Source organism: Cyanistes caeruleus, chromosome 2 (assembly GCF_971803275.1).
Source record: "Cyanistes caeruleus chromosome 2, bCyaCae1.hap1.1, whole genome shotgun sequence".
NCBI classification, from domain to species: Eukaryota; Metazoa; Chordata; class Aves; order Passeriformes; family Paridae; genus Cyanistes; species Cyanistes caeruleus.
In genome coordinates, this window is record NC_141702.1 from 112,568,857 (window position 1) to 112,583,112 (window position 14,256).

General features: G+C 42.9%; 1 protein-coding gene across 6 annotated transcripts in view; it reads left to right on the forward strand.

Moving 5' to 3' along the window:
* MEIS1 (Meis homeobox 1) overlaps positions 1 to 14,256 on the forward strand; it is a 108,908-nt gene that overhangs the window by 49,635 nt on the left and 45,017 nt on the right. For all 6 annotated transcript variants that reach the window (XM_086879250.1, XM_086879247.1, XM_086879246.1 and 3 more), the window contains exon 8: positions 7,578 to 7,723. In XM_086879250.1, the coding sequence (XP_086735376.1) occupies positions 7,578 to 7,723 (146 nt within the window). The remainder of the gene's footprint in view (positions 1 to 7,577; positions 7,724 to 14,256) is intronic.

Consider the following 14,256-nt stretch of genomic DNA (forward strand, 5'->3'; position numbering starts at 1 on the left):
TGTGCTCCTGCTTTACACAGGAGCAAGTCTGCTGGAATCCAGTGGTGGATTTACCTGTGTCTCAGTCACGTGTAGTTGACTTTTCATGGAGAATGCAACTGGTGGGACTATGTCTCCTGATGAGGCTGGAGAGAATAGGTTTCATAAAAAAGACCTGTGTTTTAACAAAAGAAAGGATGACTGAAAAACAGCTTTTCCCGAGAAGTTGTAGAGTCATCATGGTGGCTTTTAGGTTAGGGGGAAAAAAAAACCCTGACTTTTTTAAGCCCTTTACCATCTTGGTTAAAGCAGGATGTTTTTCTGTTTTACCAGATACTTTTCTGTAGGGTATTTGCTTCCAACTGCTCAAAGTAAACTTTTGTTGTTGGCAGCAGAAAGTTGTTTGCTTCCCATACAATGAATTGCTTTCTTTTTCGTATTTCATTCAGCGATGCACAGCTCCAGAAATATGTCAGAACTTACTCATAATAATGTAGTTTTCTGAACCTCGTTAAGAAGTGCTACCTGGTGTAAGAGGTTTCCTTCATTTCAACTATAAAAAGCTGCCAAAGAAATGAAAATCAGTAAAATCTATGGGTTTTCCTCCACTGTTTGTCAGTGCAGTTTTTACTCTTTGCATAGACAACTAATTTGCTCGTTGCTTGCCTGAAGGGACTTCAAGTTAGAAAAAAAGATGGTTGAGTTCCTAGAAAAAGGTGTTCCTGTCTCTGAAGAACAAAGTACAGTGATTCAAGAAAAAACTTCAAAATTTGTGAAATGCCAGAGTGTAATTTATACTTTTTGAGGTTTCGCTATCTGCGAATATTTGTGTAGGATATTTTTGCAACTGTGTCCTTTAGTATCTTGTAAATATGGATACTATCTGTGACTGACAACTTCCCACTGTTTATGTCATGGGCTGAATTCTTGCATGAAACATGTACTGCATCTCCTTAAGAGATGTGTGCACCCCCAGACATGTGGTATTTGTTCCTTGCTAATGCTCATTTTCAACCTTGTTGTTCCTCATTAACTTTTTATTAAGTATATTTGAGAAGGCTTTCTCCTTAAGGAATGTGAAAAAAAAAAAAAAGGTCCCTCATCAACACCACTTTCCAAATTCACAAGCAGAGCTACATCATCATTGTAAATTATTTTTGGGGCATTCTGTAGGCCACTCAAGTGTGCTTGTGTGTGTGAGATGATTGCCATTGACCTCCAGGAGTGGGGTGCTTCCTCACGTCTGACTAACCATGGATCCAAAATAATAGAAAATGCTTCTCCCAATAAAGAAATGTCATGGTTACTTTGTATTTTCTGAAGTACCTTTTTGCTGGTAATCCCATTCTCAGCTCGTGTGCCTTGCTGGGGCATTGGCAGAGTGAGAGCCGTCAGTGGGTTAATGTTACATATGCAGTATATGCATGTGTGTTTAAATTTTAAAATAATGTGTTTTAGGGAAATATTCTAAACTTAAATGCCTTTTAATGTTAAAACTTCTGTTTCTCCTCAATGGATAGATACAGCTTGGTTTAGCTGCTGGGCACATACCCACAGACTGTGTCAGTGCCTTCCAGCTCTCTCCTGGCTTACCTGAGCACTCAGCCCCTGTGCTGCTCAGCTTGCCTCCTTAGCCACCTTGCTCTAAGGAGGAATGACACTTCCTGAGTAGTGAACTTGTCCTTCAGTACTTGTGGACATGAATAATAGCTGCACTGACTCACATCAGAGTCATTTGGGTGTGACTTTTGCTCACCACATTCCTGTGCCAAGTTGGAGCTGGCTGTGTCAGAAAAAAATTGAAAAATTTATACATATAAAGAAATTTCCACATTCTTTGATTGCTCAAGACTGTGCAAAGCTGGTGGTCTGAAGTGCTGATCCTTGTTCTATCTCTCTTGCTTCACAGAAAAGCTTGTTGCATCCGTGAACCTGCTTTTTTTGAGAATTCATAGTTTTGTACCTTATAGGAAAATTTCACACATAAGCCTGGCTTTGATCCACAAAAAGTGGCTGTGGTGGATGTGTGGGTATCCAGCAAACTGGAGTTTTGTTTCTGTAAGGGATAACATAGGTAAAGCTGTGGAAATTACAGTAGTTACTCTAAATTGGTATACAGCACAGAGGAAAGGTTAAGGAAAGCAATTTTGCCATTTAAAATCTCTCTAGTACATTATTTTGCTTGAAGCTAATAAATCTTCCTTACCAGTTACCTGGAAAGGTTGCTAAAGAAATTTTGGTTCTTGGAATAGTTAAAAGAGAAAGGAACCAACAGAGCTGTGGGTGGACAGTGAACAGTTAAATATTTGGCTTAGGCAATTCAGGATTTCTCATGCTAGCAGAAGCAGGAATTTGAGGAACTTGTATCTAAATGCTTGCAGAAAAATTAGGATAGAATTAAAAAAAAAAAAAAAGATGCTACTGAAAAGACCATGAATTTTAGGCCATTGTGTTAGGTGTTTCAGTTCATAACACTGAACACATTATAAATCTAGTACAGAAGTCGACAGTTTTTGTCCAAACACTGTATATTTAAATTATATTAGCTCATGAAATGCAAAAGTAAATGCAAACTGTGATGTTCTTTGAGGAGACAGAAACTGTTTTTAACAGCAGACATTTGGACACACACAAATAAGTTGAACATAAGGAGCTTTTAGTCAGTCCACTTAAAAGTTGCTCCAGGCCTTTCCTAGGGCTTCTGGGTGCACATCTTTCACATATTGCTCCTGTGAACTCCTTAAAGCTGTGTATTTAGGTGCCTATCTAGAACTGGACTGTATAAGTTGGAAGTGTTCATCATATTGTTTGGTGCACCTCAGCAAAGCCTGTGCCCTGCTCTTACCCCCTCCCAGAAAATTGAACAGTAGAGCTCTAAAGCTCTCTCAGATCTCCTGTCAGAGGAATAGGAGGCAGGCTTTTTAGGATAGTCTGGTGTTCTTTGACATAGAAAATACTTGTACTCCAAATGCAGACTTGATAGTGGGGCAGGGCTACGTGGAGTGAGAAATAACCTGTTACATCTGGTGAAGGCACTTTTGGAAAAGCTGTATTTGCAACTTGGAACTGAGGTTTCTGGTCAGTTAAAATCATTTGAGGACGTTTGTCTAAAGAGCTTCGTGCAGAGGCATGGATTTTGTAGTCAAGGCTTTTAGGACGTCTGAATTTCCCAACCTTTCAGAGCTGTCCATGACTTGGGATTGGGAATATTTATGTCATATCTGGACAGCTGCAATGGTTGAGGTTTGAGAGCAAATTTGGGAGCTGGAGTGGCTGAAAGCTGCCCAGCTGTGCCACTCTGCCAGACTTTGCAGCGTCGCAGGGTGATGACATTTAATTTGGGTTTGGTGTGGGAGTGAGGGAGACTTTGAATCACCAGGAAACTCCTGCCACAACCGTGGCTGCTGAAGGCGAGTGCCTGTGCCAAGCTGCTCTCCAGAAGCACCTATTTTGTCAACAAAGGTTTATAACATATCAGCAGGGACAAAGAGAGCATTACCCACTCGAGGGGCTGCTGTAAAGTCGCTTGCCCTTTGCTGCTTCTGCCTGTGATTTTTGGGGGAGTGGGAGGGGAAGGGAAGTCGTAAGGGGCGATGACAGCGGAGTGGGGAGCGCAGTGAGAGGAAACCCTGCTGGCATGGCCGGTCTGAGCCATTCAGCAGGGCTGAATACGATAAATGCTGCTTTATCCTTTCTTGAAAGGAACAAGATAGCACGGCCTAAATGCCTGGGTGTGCTTAAATAGGCAACTCTGGGATGCTGGAGTTGAGGGCGTTTGAAATCGGAGCTCCCCAGCAGCCGGGGAGCTGCCACAGGTCACCTGCCTCGCTCCATGGGGACTGGCCCAGGTCTGGCAAGAAATCGTCCACGGACGAATTGTAGTACAAATTCCTTTCTTTGTTGGTTGGCCTCTTTCACTAGACCATGGCCTATAAAAAATTGTGTAAAAACAATTCTTAAATATTATTTGAAAGGGCAGACGGCCAGGCTGAAAGGTTTGACAGTTTTGACATATAGCGCCTGGTTCTGCTCGCCGGGGAGCAGGAGTGCGGAGTCCGGGCTCTCCTTCTGCTCCTTACAGGCTCTGCATTTCTGGGTTTGTTGGTTTGGTTTTTTTTTTTAAATAGCATCTAGTTGCTGTGCAGAGTTGCTGTGCTCCCAGCAATTTGACAAGGCAACGAGTCTGCTTCAGTGATCTTAAATCCTTTTAGACTAATTTGCGAGCGAGCAGAAAAACAGCTAGCACCTTCGGATCCAGCACTCAAAACCAGGGAATCAGGTATTGCCAATTAAAGTGCCATTTCCAACCATCATATCAAGACAGATTACTTGCAGTTCCTCTGATAATGTCAGGCCATGCCTAAAGAGAAAGTGAGACGGAGTTTCTCCATGGACAAAGGATGCAGAGGGACCAAAGCGATGTGCGGGCGGGAGCACGATGGGGATCATGCACACACCCGTGCATATGTGCGGCAGAAAGGCGAGCGGCGAGCCCGCTTTGACCCCAGATAGCCATGGGCCATTCCGAAGAGCCCGTGGCCCCTCAGTCACTGGCCTACTAGTTAATTGCCACACGGACTTCGTGACACATGGGCAGATAATATGACATTTTCGGTTTCTGTCACTAGCAAACGCCACGGCGTTGCTTGCACTAGTTGCTAAGAAGCTGTCAGAAACCATTAGCAGCTGGCTAAAGTTGCCCTATGGCATTTCCTCATGGCATCAGCAAAACAAGCATAAATCACCCAGCGGAGCCTCCCGCTATACTAATGAGGCTGTAAGCTTGTTTATGGACTAGCATCATTTCTATGATTATTTCCACCTTTTCAGTTCGCCTTCATTTGGCGGCAGGAGAAGTCAACTTCAGGAACAGAGTTGCCACCGACATTTTACAAATGCAGTTCGTAGCTGCTACCGTGTGGCTGGTCAGTGGTGCTTCAAGTTTGTTTAGAGATCTTTAAAAGGAGGAAAAGAAGGGGGGGAAAAAAGAAAAGGAGGGGGGGAATCTCTGGAGACCTCACAGAGGTGAGCGTATCAAGTTGCAAAGTAGATGGAAATACTAAAATCCACAATTGACCATTTAGACTTCTCTCTGTGGTTTCAGTCTTTACGGGATCAATTTTCCATTTAAAAAAAGTGGAAGAGGTTAAACAATTTACAGGAGTCTACTGAAGCATTTGCTCCGAGGATAGCCAGGCGCTTTCTTATCCTCTCCCTGCTTTTCACTTTCTCTAACTTGTGTCGGTCGAGGCCAGGGTTTATTGTTTTAGGCTTTTCTGAACATACACCAGTATTTACACTGGATTGAAAGCATTTGCTTCCAATGAAAATCTTGTCTTAGATTACAGCCCAGCAGTGTAATTTCCCTCCCAGATGGGAGTAAAGTAGCAGTATTTGCCTAAAAACAGTAGGAAGAACAAACTGTGCATTAAGCCAAGGCTGTTTTTGGCTTGAGCTAATGATGTAACAGAAACCTTTTATTTGGGATAGGTCACTGCCCGGGATTGAAGGAGGTGATCTGGCTCGCGCTTGAAAGGTTTCTCCATTGTATCTACATAAGTCTTCACTTAAAAAATCCTGTTCCTAATGCTTCTGCTTTCATACAGCAGAAATAAACAGGAAAGGTTCTGGGGAGTGTTATAGGTGGAATGCAGAAAGCTTTTCCTCCCCTAATGGAGGATATAATTCAGGTGCCCTGGAGGCATGCTTTCAGGAATTCTCTTGCCCGAGGTAATGGGAAGCTAAGGCTGCTTGAAGGCCTTGATTATCTATTGATGCACAAAGCTGGAAAAAAAGTCATCTCCCTTGGATTATAGTAGATATTTCCATAAATTATCAATGAGTCCTCCTCCCGTCAGGCATGAGGCAATGCCTGCTAAATTAATCTGAAGGGGGTTTGAAATGAGTATATTTTTTAAAAAAAATGGGTTGGGGGATGAGGGCGGGTGGACCATGGCAGGGAGGTGGTGAAAGGCTGTGTCATTAGGTTAGAAGCTTTTCATTTTTAATCAATGAATGCGTAATACTTTTCTTTTCCTTGTTTGCCTCTCACAGACAGAAAGTAGATTAGCCCGTGGAATTTTAAATGCTGTTGAGTTGTTTCCTTTGCTCATGTTTCTTTTATGAATTATTATTTTATATGGTGAATTGCTTCTCTGTATAAAAGCCCTTTTTTAGATACTGGGCTTTCAAAGAATTCATTGGATATCTAATTTCTTTGTAAAAATCTTGTGTTAGTCTGTAACTACCCAAGGTTACAGTTTCATTAAAGACACAGGCCAAGTCATAAGGATAATTATAAATTTGCCATGGTCAGTAATGTGCTAAGAATATAACACTAATAATAGCTTCTTTTCTTTTTTTTTTTCTTTTTTTTTGGTGCTGAAAGCTGTTTAACAAATCATGACAGTCTACATCCCTTTTTTAATTTTTTTTTTTTTTTTGTCTCTAACAGAGATAGTTTGTATTCAGGTGATTTGAGATTACTTTCTTCATCACTTGTGCCCGAGGGTGTAAAAAACACTTGCCTAATAACATCACAACTCCATGTTGCTACAAATGCAGTGTCTTTGGAAGCCAGGATATCAGGATATGTTGTTCAGTCCACATGCATTCAATGCAAAGAGTTATTTGCTCTGTGGGCTTGTTTATAAACTGTTTTCAGCGTTTGCAACAAAAATTGCGTGCAAACTACGAGGCACTGCAACTTTTGTTTTCCCTTGGCCGCTAAGCCATCAGCCCAGACCCAAGCTGGCTGCTCCACGGCGGCATCCTCCCATAGACGTGTTGCTAATGTGATGGGAACTGTCTGAGACCTTCTCTGCGTTAAGGAAATTCATTCTGGATCAGTGGTTGTTTCACAGAAGCAGACACCTATTACAAATACGGCACACTGGCACAAAGCAGGGTGTTAATTCCTAATGGTGTATGTCAAATCGGTGCCTACTTATCCCCCTCTGAATTTCTTTTGGCTGGGGCTGGGAAGAGGGGAGCCAGTTAGCTACCCACCTCCCATCAAAGAATCAGGGGAAGTCGAACATCTGTAAAAGACTTAACATAAGCAATGCCTCAATCATCTGTTTTTTTCTGAATTTGCTGAGAGAGTATGATGTTGCAAGAGAGCTGCATTCACCCCACTTTTCACACCCCAGGCACCCAGCTTCACACAGGTCATGATCCCCATCCCAGAACACTGTTGATACTTTCCTAATTTTCAGCTCAGCCAAAGTAGCTGACTGGGATGAATCTTTGGGAAGTGACTTAGTGTGAAGAAGAGCCAGCATTTCCACCTTTGCAAGTCGGATGCTTACAAATTTATTTTTATAATTTGTAAGCGCTTTTTGTTCTGGGTTACAATGGCAGAGATGGCCACACTGTCCTTCAAGATAAACCAGAATGGAGCCAACACATTTCTGAGCCCCTCCCTCTCCCTGTGTCTCTCCCACCCCCCTTTCCCCATCCCCTCAACCCCTGGTGAATTACGGTGTTAAAGAATTTATACCTCATTTAAATATTCATGCAGTTTATACCCAAAGCCAGGCTTCGGCTGAAGTATATAAAGGTAGCATAAGTCAAAATTTGATTCACTATATTTACAGGTGACGGCTTGGACAACAGTGTAGCTTCCCCCAGCACAGGTGATGATGATGATCCAGATAAGGACAAAAAGCGACATAAAAAGCGTGGCATCTTTCCCAAAGTAGCCACAAATATCATGAGGGCATGGCTGTTCCAGCATCTAACAGTAAGTGAACTCTAGATCACATATGCAAAATGAAACATGGATAATGTCATAGTTGTAGTAGTCATAGAAAGAAAAAATACGTATGATGTTGCTGCCAGGCAGTAGAGGGACTTTTCCGAGCAGAGTTGTTGTTGTTGCCTCATTTGCTAGATGTCAGGGGAAGAGCATAGAGTGTATGTTTTTATGGTATGGGGTTTTTTTTTTTTTTGTGTGTGTGTTGTTTTTAGATTTGCTTGTTTGTTTGAGATGCAGTCGTTAACAGGACATCGCTGCCAAATGTGATTTTTACTTAAAGCTTATATGAATATATTCTTGCAGACCTGTCCTGCTTTGCAGTGGGACTCTCTGCTTTGGAGCACAGAGCAGCATTTGGCCCCTGATTCTGTGCTCCAGAGAACTGCAGAAAACAATTGGGGAGATTAAAAAACAAAGCCAAAAGCAAACAAAGACCTTATTCAGATGTTTGTCAGAGATCATCAGAAGCTTCATGATGAAAGGTCTGAATGTATCTGGTTTAATAGCAAAGCATAATTTTTTTCTTTGAGACAGTCTCATTCCCAGAGTGTAAGTTACCCCTGTATTTAATGTTAGGAAGTGGTGGGGGTATGTGCAGTTATTTCTGTTACCACAGCTACCTGTATGGGGTTTTTTATTCCTTCAATTAGAAATCAAAGCTCTGGACAGGTGTGTGGGGTTAAGCTGGATGCTGGAGCTGCTTTCAGGGCTCTATAATATGTAACACACCTTCTAACATTAGCATTTAGAAAAGTGTTTCTACTGCCATTCTCCTTCTTTGTCAAATTGTGGTGATCTGTCACTGTGTTTTTATCCGCTGTGGGGATCTGGGCTTTACGCCCCAGGTTTTTTGCCTGAGCCTTTCTGTACCACAAGGATAAGGGTCAGGGCAAGGGTTGCTGGGGTGTCTGCAGGTGGTAGTGAGGAAGGGCTGTTGCTTCCAACCCCAGTAGCTGACTCTTTCCTCTGTAGCTAGGGTCAGGATGAAACTAGAAGCTGGCCAGCTTGCCCAGCCCCGGTGGGAGCTCTGCCAAGGGTGTGCTCGTAAAGCGGAGGAAGCGCTCATGCACATCACCCCTCCATCCCCTGCTGAGCCAAGAAACCAGATATCTGCCATGACTCTTGTCAGCACGGGGATCAGGCAGGGAATCCTGTCCTGTGCGGTCCTGGGTTGCTATGAATGAACCTTCATGTTGGAGCCCTGCTCCTTGGAGGCCAGAGAGGGCCTCAGATGTCTCCGGGTTAATCTCTCTCTCTGGCAGGCTCCGTGTCAGCCATGCCCCAGCTTTGCCAGCTCCTCAGCCCTGTCTGGTGTCTTCAGTGCCAGCGTTTCCAAAGGCTGAGGTCCCTCTGGTGTTGATGGCTCCCCATTTCTAGGTCCTCACCTGAGATGACACTTGGCATCTCTCTGCAGGTTAAGGACATCCTCCCCCAAGGCAGTCCACAGGTGCTCACACCAGCCTGATGCACCTGGTCTAGGTTCAGGAATCAGGAGAGGCCCTGGAAGCTCAGCAGTCAGGGCAAGGCACACCAGGGCAACACTGAACAACTGCATGTCAGTTCCTGTAGTTTCCAGCGAGGAATTGCAGATTAAGTAGTATAAATATTTTTTTCCTGAAAGTGGCCTGTTGCTGTGTTTGTGCTGGTAAATAATGCATCACCCAAATCTGAGCAGAGGAACACAAAGGTCAGTCCTAGCAAGCTCTTTGAGGAATCCTCAGCACACTCCTGGCCTGGACCAGGTACACCCCCTCCAAATGCCTTTCTGGGTATATGGCAGAAGGCTACAGGGTGTCTCTAGAAAGCCTTTGTGGTGGGAGCCACCCTGTGTAGACATGAGCTTGACCTGACCCTGTAGCTAATTCCATGCTCAGTCTCAGGAGCAGAGAACAAACTGAACAGACCCCCTCACTGTTTCACCTGGGTTAGGTGCAGGGTTTTAGTGGTAATAGTGTTCAAAAGAGGAGAGTGCCTGCTGAGTTTGCTGCAGGACTCCTGGCAGTCTCTAGGAGACAACATCTGGACATCTGCTTGTGAGGTGGTGTCTGCTTCTGGAAGACTCAAATACAGAAAGAGCCATTCCTCCCAAGACCTATGCAATGCTGAATTTTCTACCTTGTAACACTGAGCTAAAGCTTGCTTTAAAAATCCACCATCCCCAGTGCAGAGTCCTCCCAGCCATGTGAAGCACGCAGTTTTCTTGCAGGGCAGCTTTCTCCTCTTCTGGCAGCGTGGTAAATCCAGACTTACCTGATCAATTCAGTAAAACAGAATTGGTTTATCCAGTCTGACCTTCTCCAGGCAGGATCTTGAGGCAGACCTTAGGCAGGATCTTGGACAGTTTCCTCAAATTAAAACATGTCTGGAGAACGTTGTAGGCTCTTCCAAGCACTAGAGCAACAGAGCATGTTTGCAGGCTGCTTGGGGTGCTGTCCTGGCTGCAAAAAAACCCCAAAACAAACCCAGATCCAAATAATGGCTGTGATCAGAGCTGAGGAGTAATGGGGGACAGGCTGAAGGAGTTGAAACTCCCGTTCTTTCTTGAGGGCATCAGGGCTCCATGGCTGCTCTTATAACACTGCACAGTGGTGTTGGTGGTGTCCCCACCTGATGTCCTTGCTGCAGGAGGCAGATCATCCTGAGGAAACCAGAGATCCCACACATTTTGTTTATTTATTTATTTACCCATTTATTTATCAGTGGATTTGTTCCTTTGTGGGGTGAACACAAGGTCCTCTCTAAAGCTGGAGGTGAGGAAAGACAGAGGGGGGGGCGTGGTTCAGGCAGGGGATATGTTGTGACTGGTGATACCTCCCTTTTGCCCCCAAAGTGAAGATGACTTCACTTTGCCATCTGAAAAATGGCAGAGGAGAAATGAGCAGTTAAGTGCAAAATCCAGCATCCCCCTGACCATTGGTGCTTCCTGATTGGGATGTTAGTTGGGACTCCTCCTTTTTAAAAGCAAATTTCTTCCACAATTGTAATATTAATACACATCAGTGGCATGGAATTAAATAAAATAGACAGTAATTGCTGTGTCTGTCATACTAATGATTATTGGTTGGAAAGACCTAAAATAAATATTGGACAAATACTTTTCAGAGGTGGATAGGTTGGGTTAATTCCTTCTATGCAGTGATTCCATCTCCAAGAGCTTTAAGTCTTCCTCTGTGGACTGACTTCATTTCCGAAGGTTTGTCCCCTAGTTCTTGTTTCACGCTCAGGAGGAAATCCATTTTTTTCTCTCCGGATGCTGAAGTGTTTTGGGCAGTAGTTCCCACTCAGTGTCAGGCTCCAGCCCCCCACAGTATTTTGACTGATGTGCAGAACTGAGTTGACATATGCCCAAAGGCTAGGCAAGTGCTGTCCTCTGCAGATGCAGGCAGTATGCTCTGAAGCTTTTCATGGGATAAATCGGGATAAATTCATCCAAATTGCCTTTTTATTTTTTCCCCCCTCTTGGAATAATAACAACAAAAACAATCAGCTAAAACAATTGCAAAAGTGCTGACCAGATTCACACTTAGGACTTTGCAGGATATTTTTTTAACTCCTTGCTGTTCTGATTTAGTTTTGATTAAGCATCTGGGTTGGAAGAGCTGCTCAGGTGGGGCTGTAAGTTGGGAAAAATGTAGTTGTGTGGAGCTTGTAGAAATTTTTCATGGTAGCTTATAACACCATCTGGCAAATTTGGAGGTTTATGAAATCTGCTTTTAGGATTTTGCTATAAATTTGAGATGGAAGCTTGTTGCTATCTGGAATAAAAGAAGAATAGTAATAATTTGGTGAAGAACTGTTTGTTCAAGTTGAGTTAAAATAGAGAAGAGCCTTGTGGAGTGGCATCAGAGCATCAAATGCCATGGCAGGGGCTGGAGGAGGGACTGGGATAAACCAGTTCTGTGCTGGTGCTTCCCTTCAGGAAGTCACCCTAAGGATAATTTCAGAGTGCATTGCAGCCCAGCAATGTTTTGTAAGCCTTTTAGACTTCTAAAAAAAAATTTACTTTTTTTTTTCTTGATCACTTAACATTCAGGGTTATCCTCTCCCCCCAAATTTTTCAAGCGTATCTCCTCACTCTAATGCACATCCCTCAGCAGAGATTGTAAAATAAAGGAAAAACCTGGGGGAAGGGAATTAAAGAATAATCTTGCTTACAGTTAAATCTGTGTAAATTTAATTGCGGAAACAGGGTTAGTTTCTGCTTCAGCCCATCCTAGACTTCTGTCCCAGCAATGGTATTATTGGTATAAGCTGGTATTTGGAATTGGTATAAATTCCTTTTCATCCAAAACTAGGAGAAGGGAATTTGTGGGGTGTTGTTTCAAGTGTTTTTTCACTCATTATGAATACTCTGCATCCTTTAAATCCAGCTTAATTTAAAATGTTGAGATTCAAACCTCATTTTGGGGATTATACGATGTAATTGGTTTGTTATATGATGAGTATTTGATGATCTTCACGTTCATCATCTAATCAGGCAAAAAAAGCCATAAAATTATAATCCCAAAAGATGTTTAATAACAATTTAAACTATTGAAGGCTTTATTTAAGCACATTAGGGGATTATAAACTACTCCCTTTTAATGGTGCCAAGAGGTAGATTCAAGGACTTCAAACACCTTTTAAAAAACAAATTGCCATGATTTAAAAAAAAAAAAATGAATGGGCTGAGGATTTCTTTCATGGAAATCCCATAATTTAATCATTATTTCGAACTGCTTTTAAAACAATTTCCTTAAGAGGTTAAATCTTACTGAAAGGGGAGACTGAGCAGAAGGTAAAAGACACGGCTGAAAGATGTTGACTTTAAAGTGGAAGGATTTTTCTATTATGTATCTGGATTTTTAACCATTATTGATTACTTGATGCCATCATATGAAACAAGAAAATTTAAAATAAGCAATATGCAATCTATTTAGTAAAACTGTTATTTGTAAAAGAATTTATTGGAAGCAGATATTTTGAATCTAGCTGAGAAAAATAGTCCCCATTGCTTCAAGGATGCCATTGTGATAGAAAACTTACACCATTTAATTCTACATGTTTTCTTATATTGTTAATATTTTAGTGGCTAGCAACTCTGTAAAGTTAAAATAAGTGGATTACATGTCTTTTCTCATCCCTCCATAGTTATGAGATTTTGCCTTGGGAGAAGCACGGGGTTAATTTGGCTGCCTGCCCCTACTCCCATGTGGGATTGCCTGGCTTTGGAAAGGAGTAGAGTGAAAGGGTAGATGGGTACAAAACTAGGGTACTGAAAACATGGAAAGGGCAAAATACTTGGCTGAACCAAGTTTTCTTTGTTCTCCTCTCGAGAGATTTGGAAGCATTTAAAGAAAATAACAGCCCTTCCCCCCAAGAAAGTACAACTCACAGTGAGTCTCCATCCTGCACCAACTGGTACTTGCTCTGCAAAATGCCAGAGGGCTCCCGGAGCTCATCTGCGTAACAGGGGTCAGATTTCCATATTTTGGACTTGGAGTGTGTGGGGGTGTCCTCCCGCTTTATCCCAAATACGCAAGTCTCCTCTTTCACTTGATTTTATTGTGGACAAAGCTGTAAAAAGCTTTCTTCCACATCTGCAAGACTTCTCAGTGGCAGCTGTCCCAAATTCCTGGGAAAAGCCAGGCTTTTCAGCTTGCCTTGAGTCACTCATGCACCGCCATCCCCTTGACTGGGAAGGTGGGAGCCAGGGCTTTTCCTGCTCCTGGCAGCAGGAAGAGCTGTCAGAGCATCCAACAAGAGCATCTAACACAGGTTGGTGCAGGTAGCCCACAAGGAGGGTCCTCAGCTCCCTTCTGCTGGGGCAGGTGCAGTCATCTCCAGTGGCAGAAAATGGGAAATGTTATTATGGGAGAAGATAATTATTCTAGGGCTCTGTCTCAATTGAGCTGAGAGCTCCAGAAAGGAGGACAAAGAGGATTTAGGTAAGTGTGTTTGAATTAGCTTCTTAACCTTTCAGCCCTCACAGAGTTTTATGGAGGACAGTGACTGTTAAAAGCTCCAGCATTTTCTTTAATCATCCTCAAATCCGTGGCTTTGACCTGCTCTTGAACATCCAAGGATTGGTCCATTTTCTAGCAGGAGGGAAATGTTGGCATTTTAAAAGGAAATTGTTGGGTTTTGGGTGATACCCTTGGCAGTGCAGCTCCAGTTTCATGATTTCTTGGAAGGAGCATGTCTCATGCACTGTCTTGTAGATTATTTAAGTTGTCAGCGCTGAGCTGTCCTACAAACCTTTGGTCTTAAAACAGAAAGGAAAAATAGAGGGTGCTTTGGTCAGTTAGTTCAAGGAAAGCAGGTTATTTACTTAGGCTCTTCTCACATTCAGAAGCGTGGTGTAGTTACAGCATCTGTTTTTTTAATACCTGTGATTTAGCTCCATTTCTATTGAAGACAGCCATCATGTCTTAAACTACAGGGTATGTGTCATCTCCTCGGGGCTCCTCACAGGTCTTGGGAATGGCAGTGATCCAGGGAAGTATTTTGGTTGAAATCAGAAGGTAGCCAATAATCTC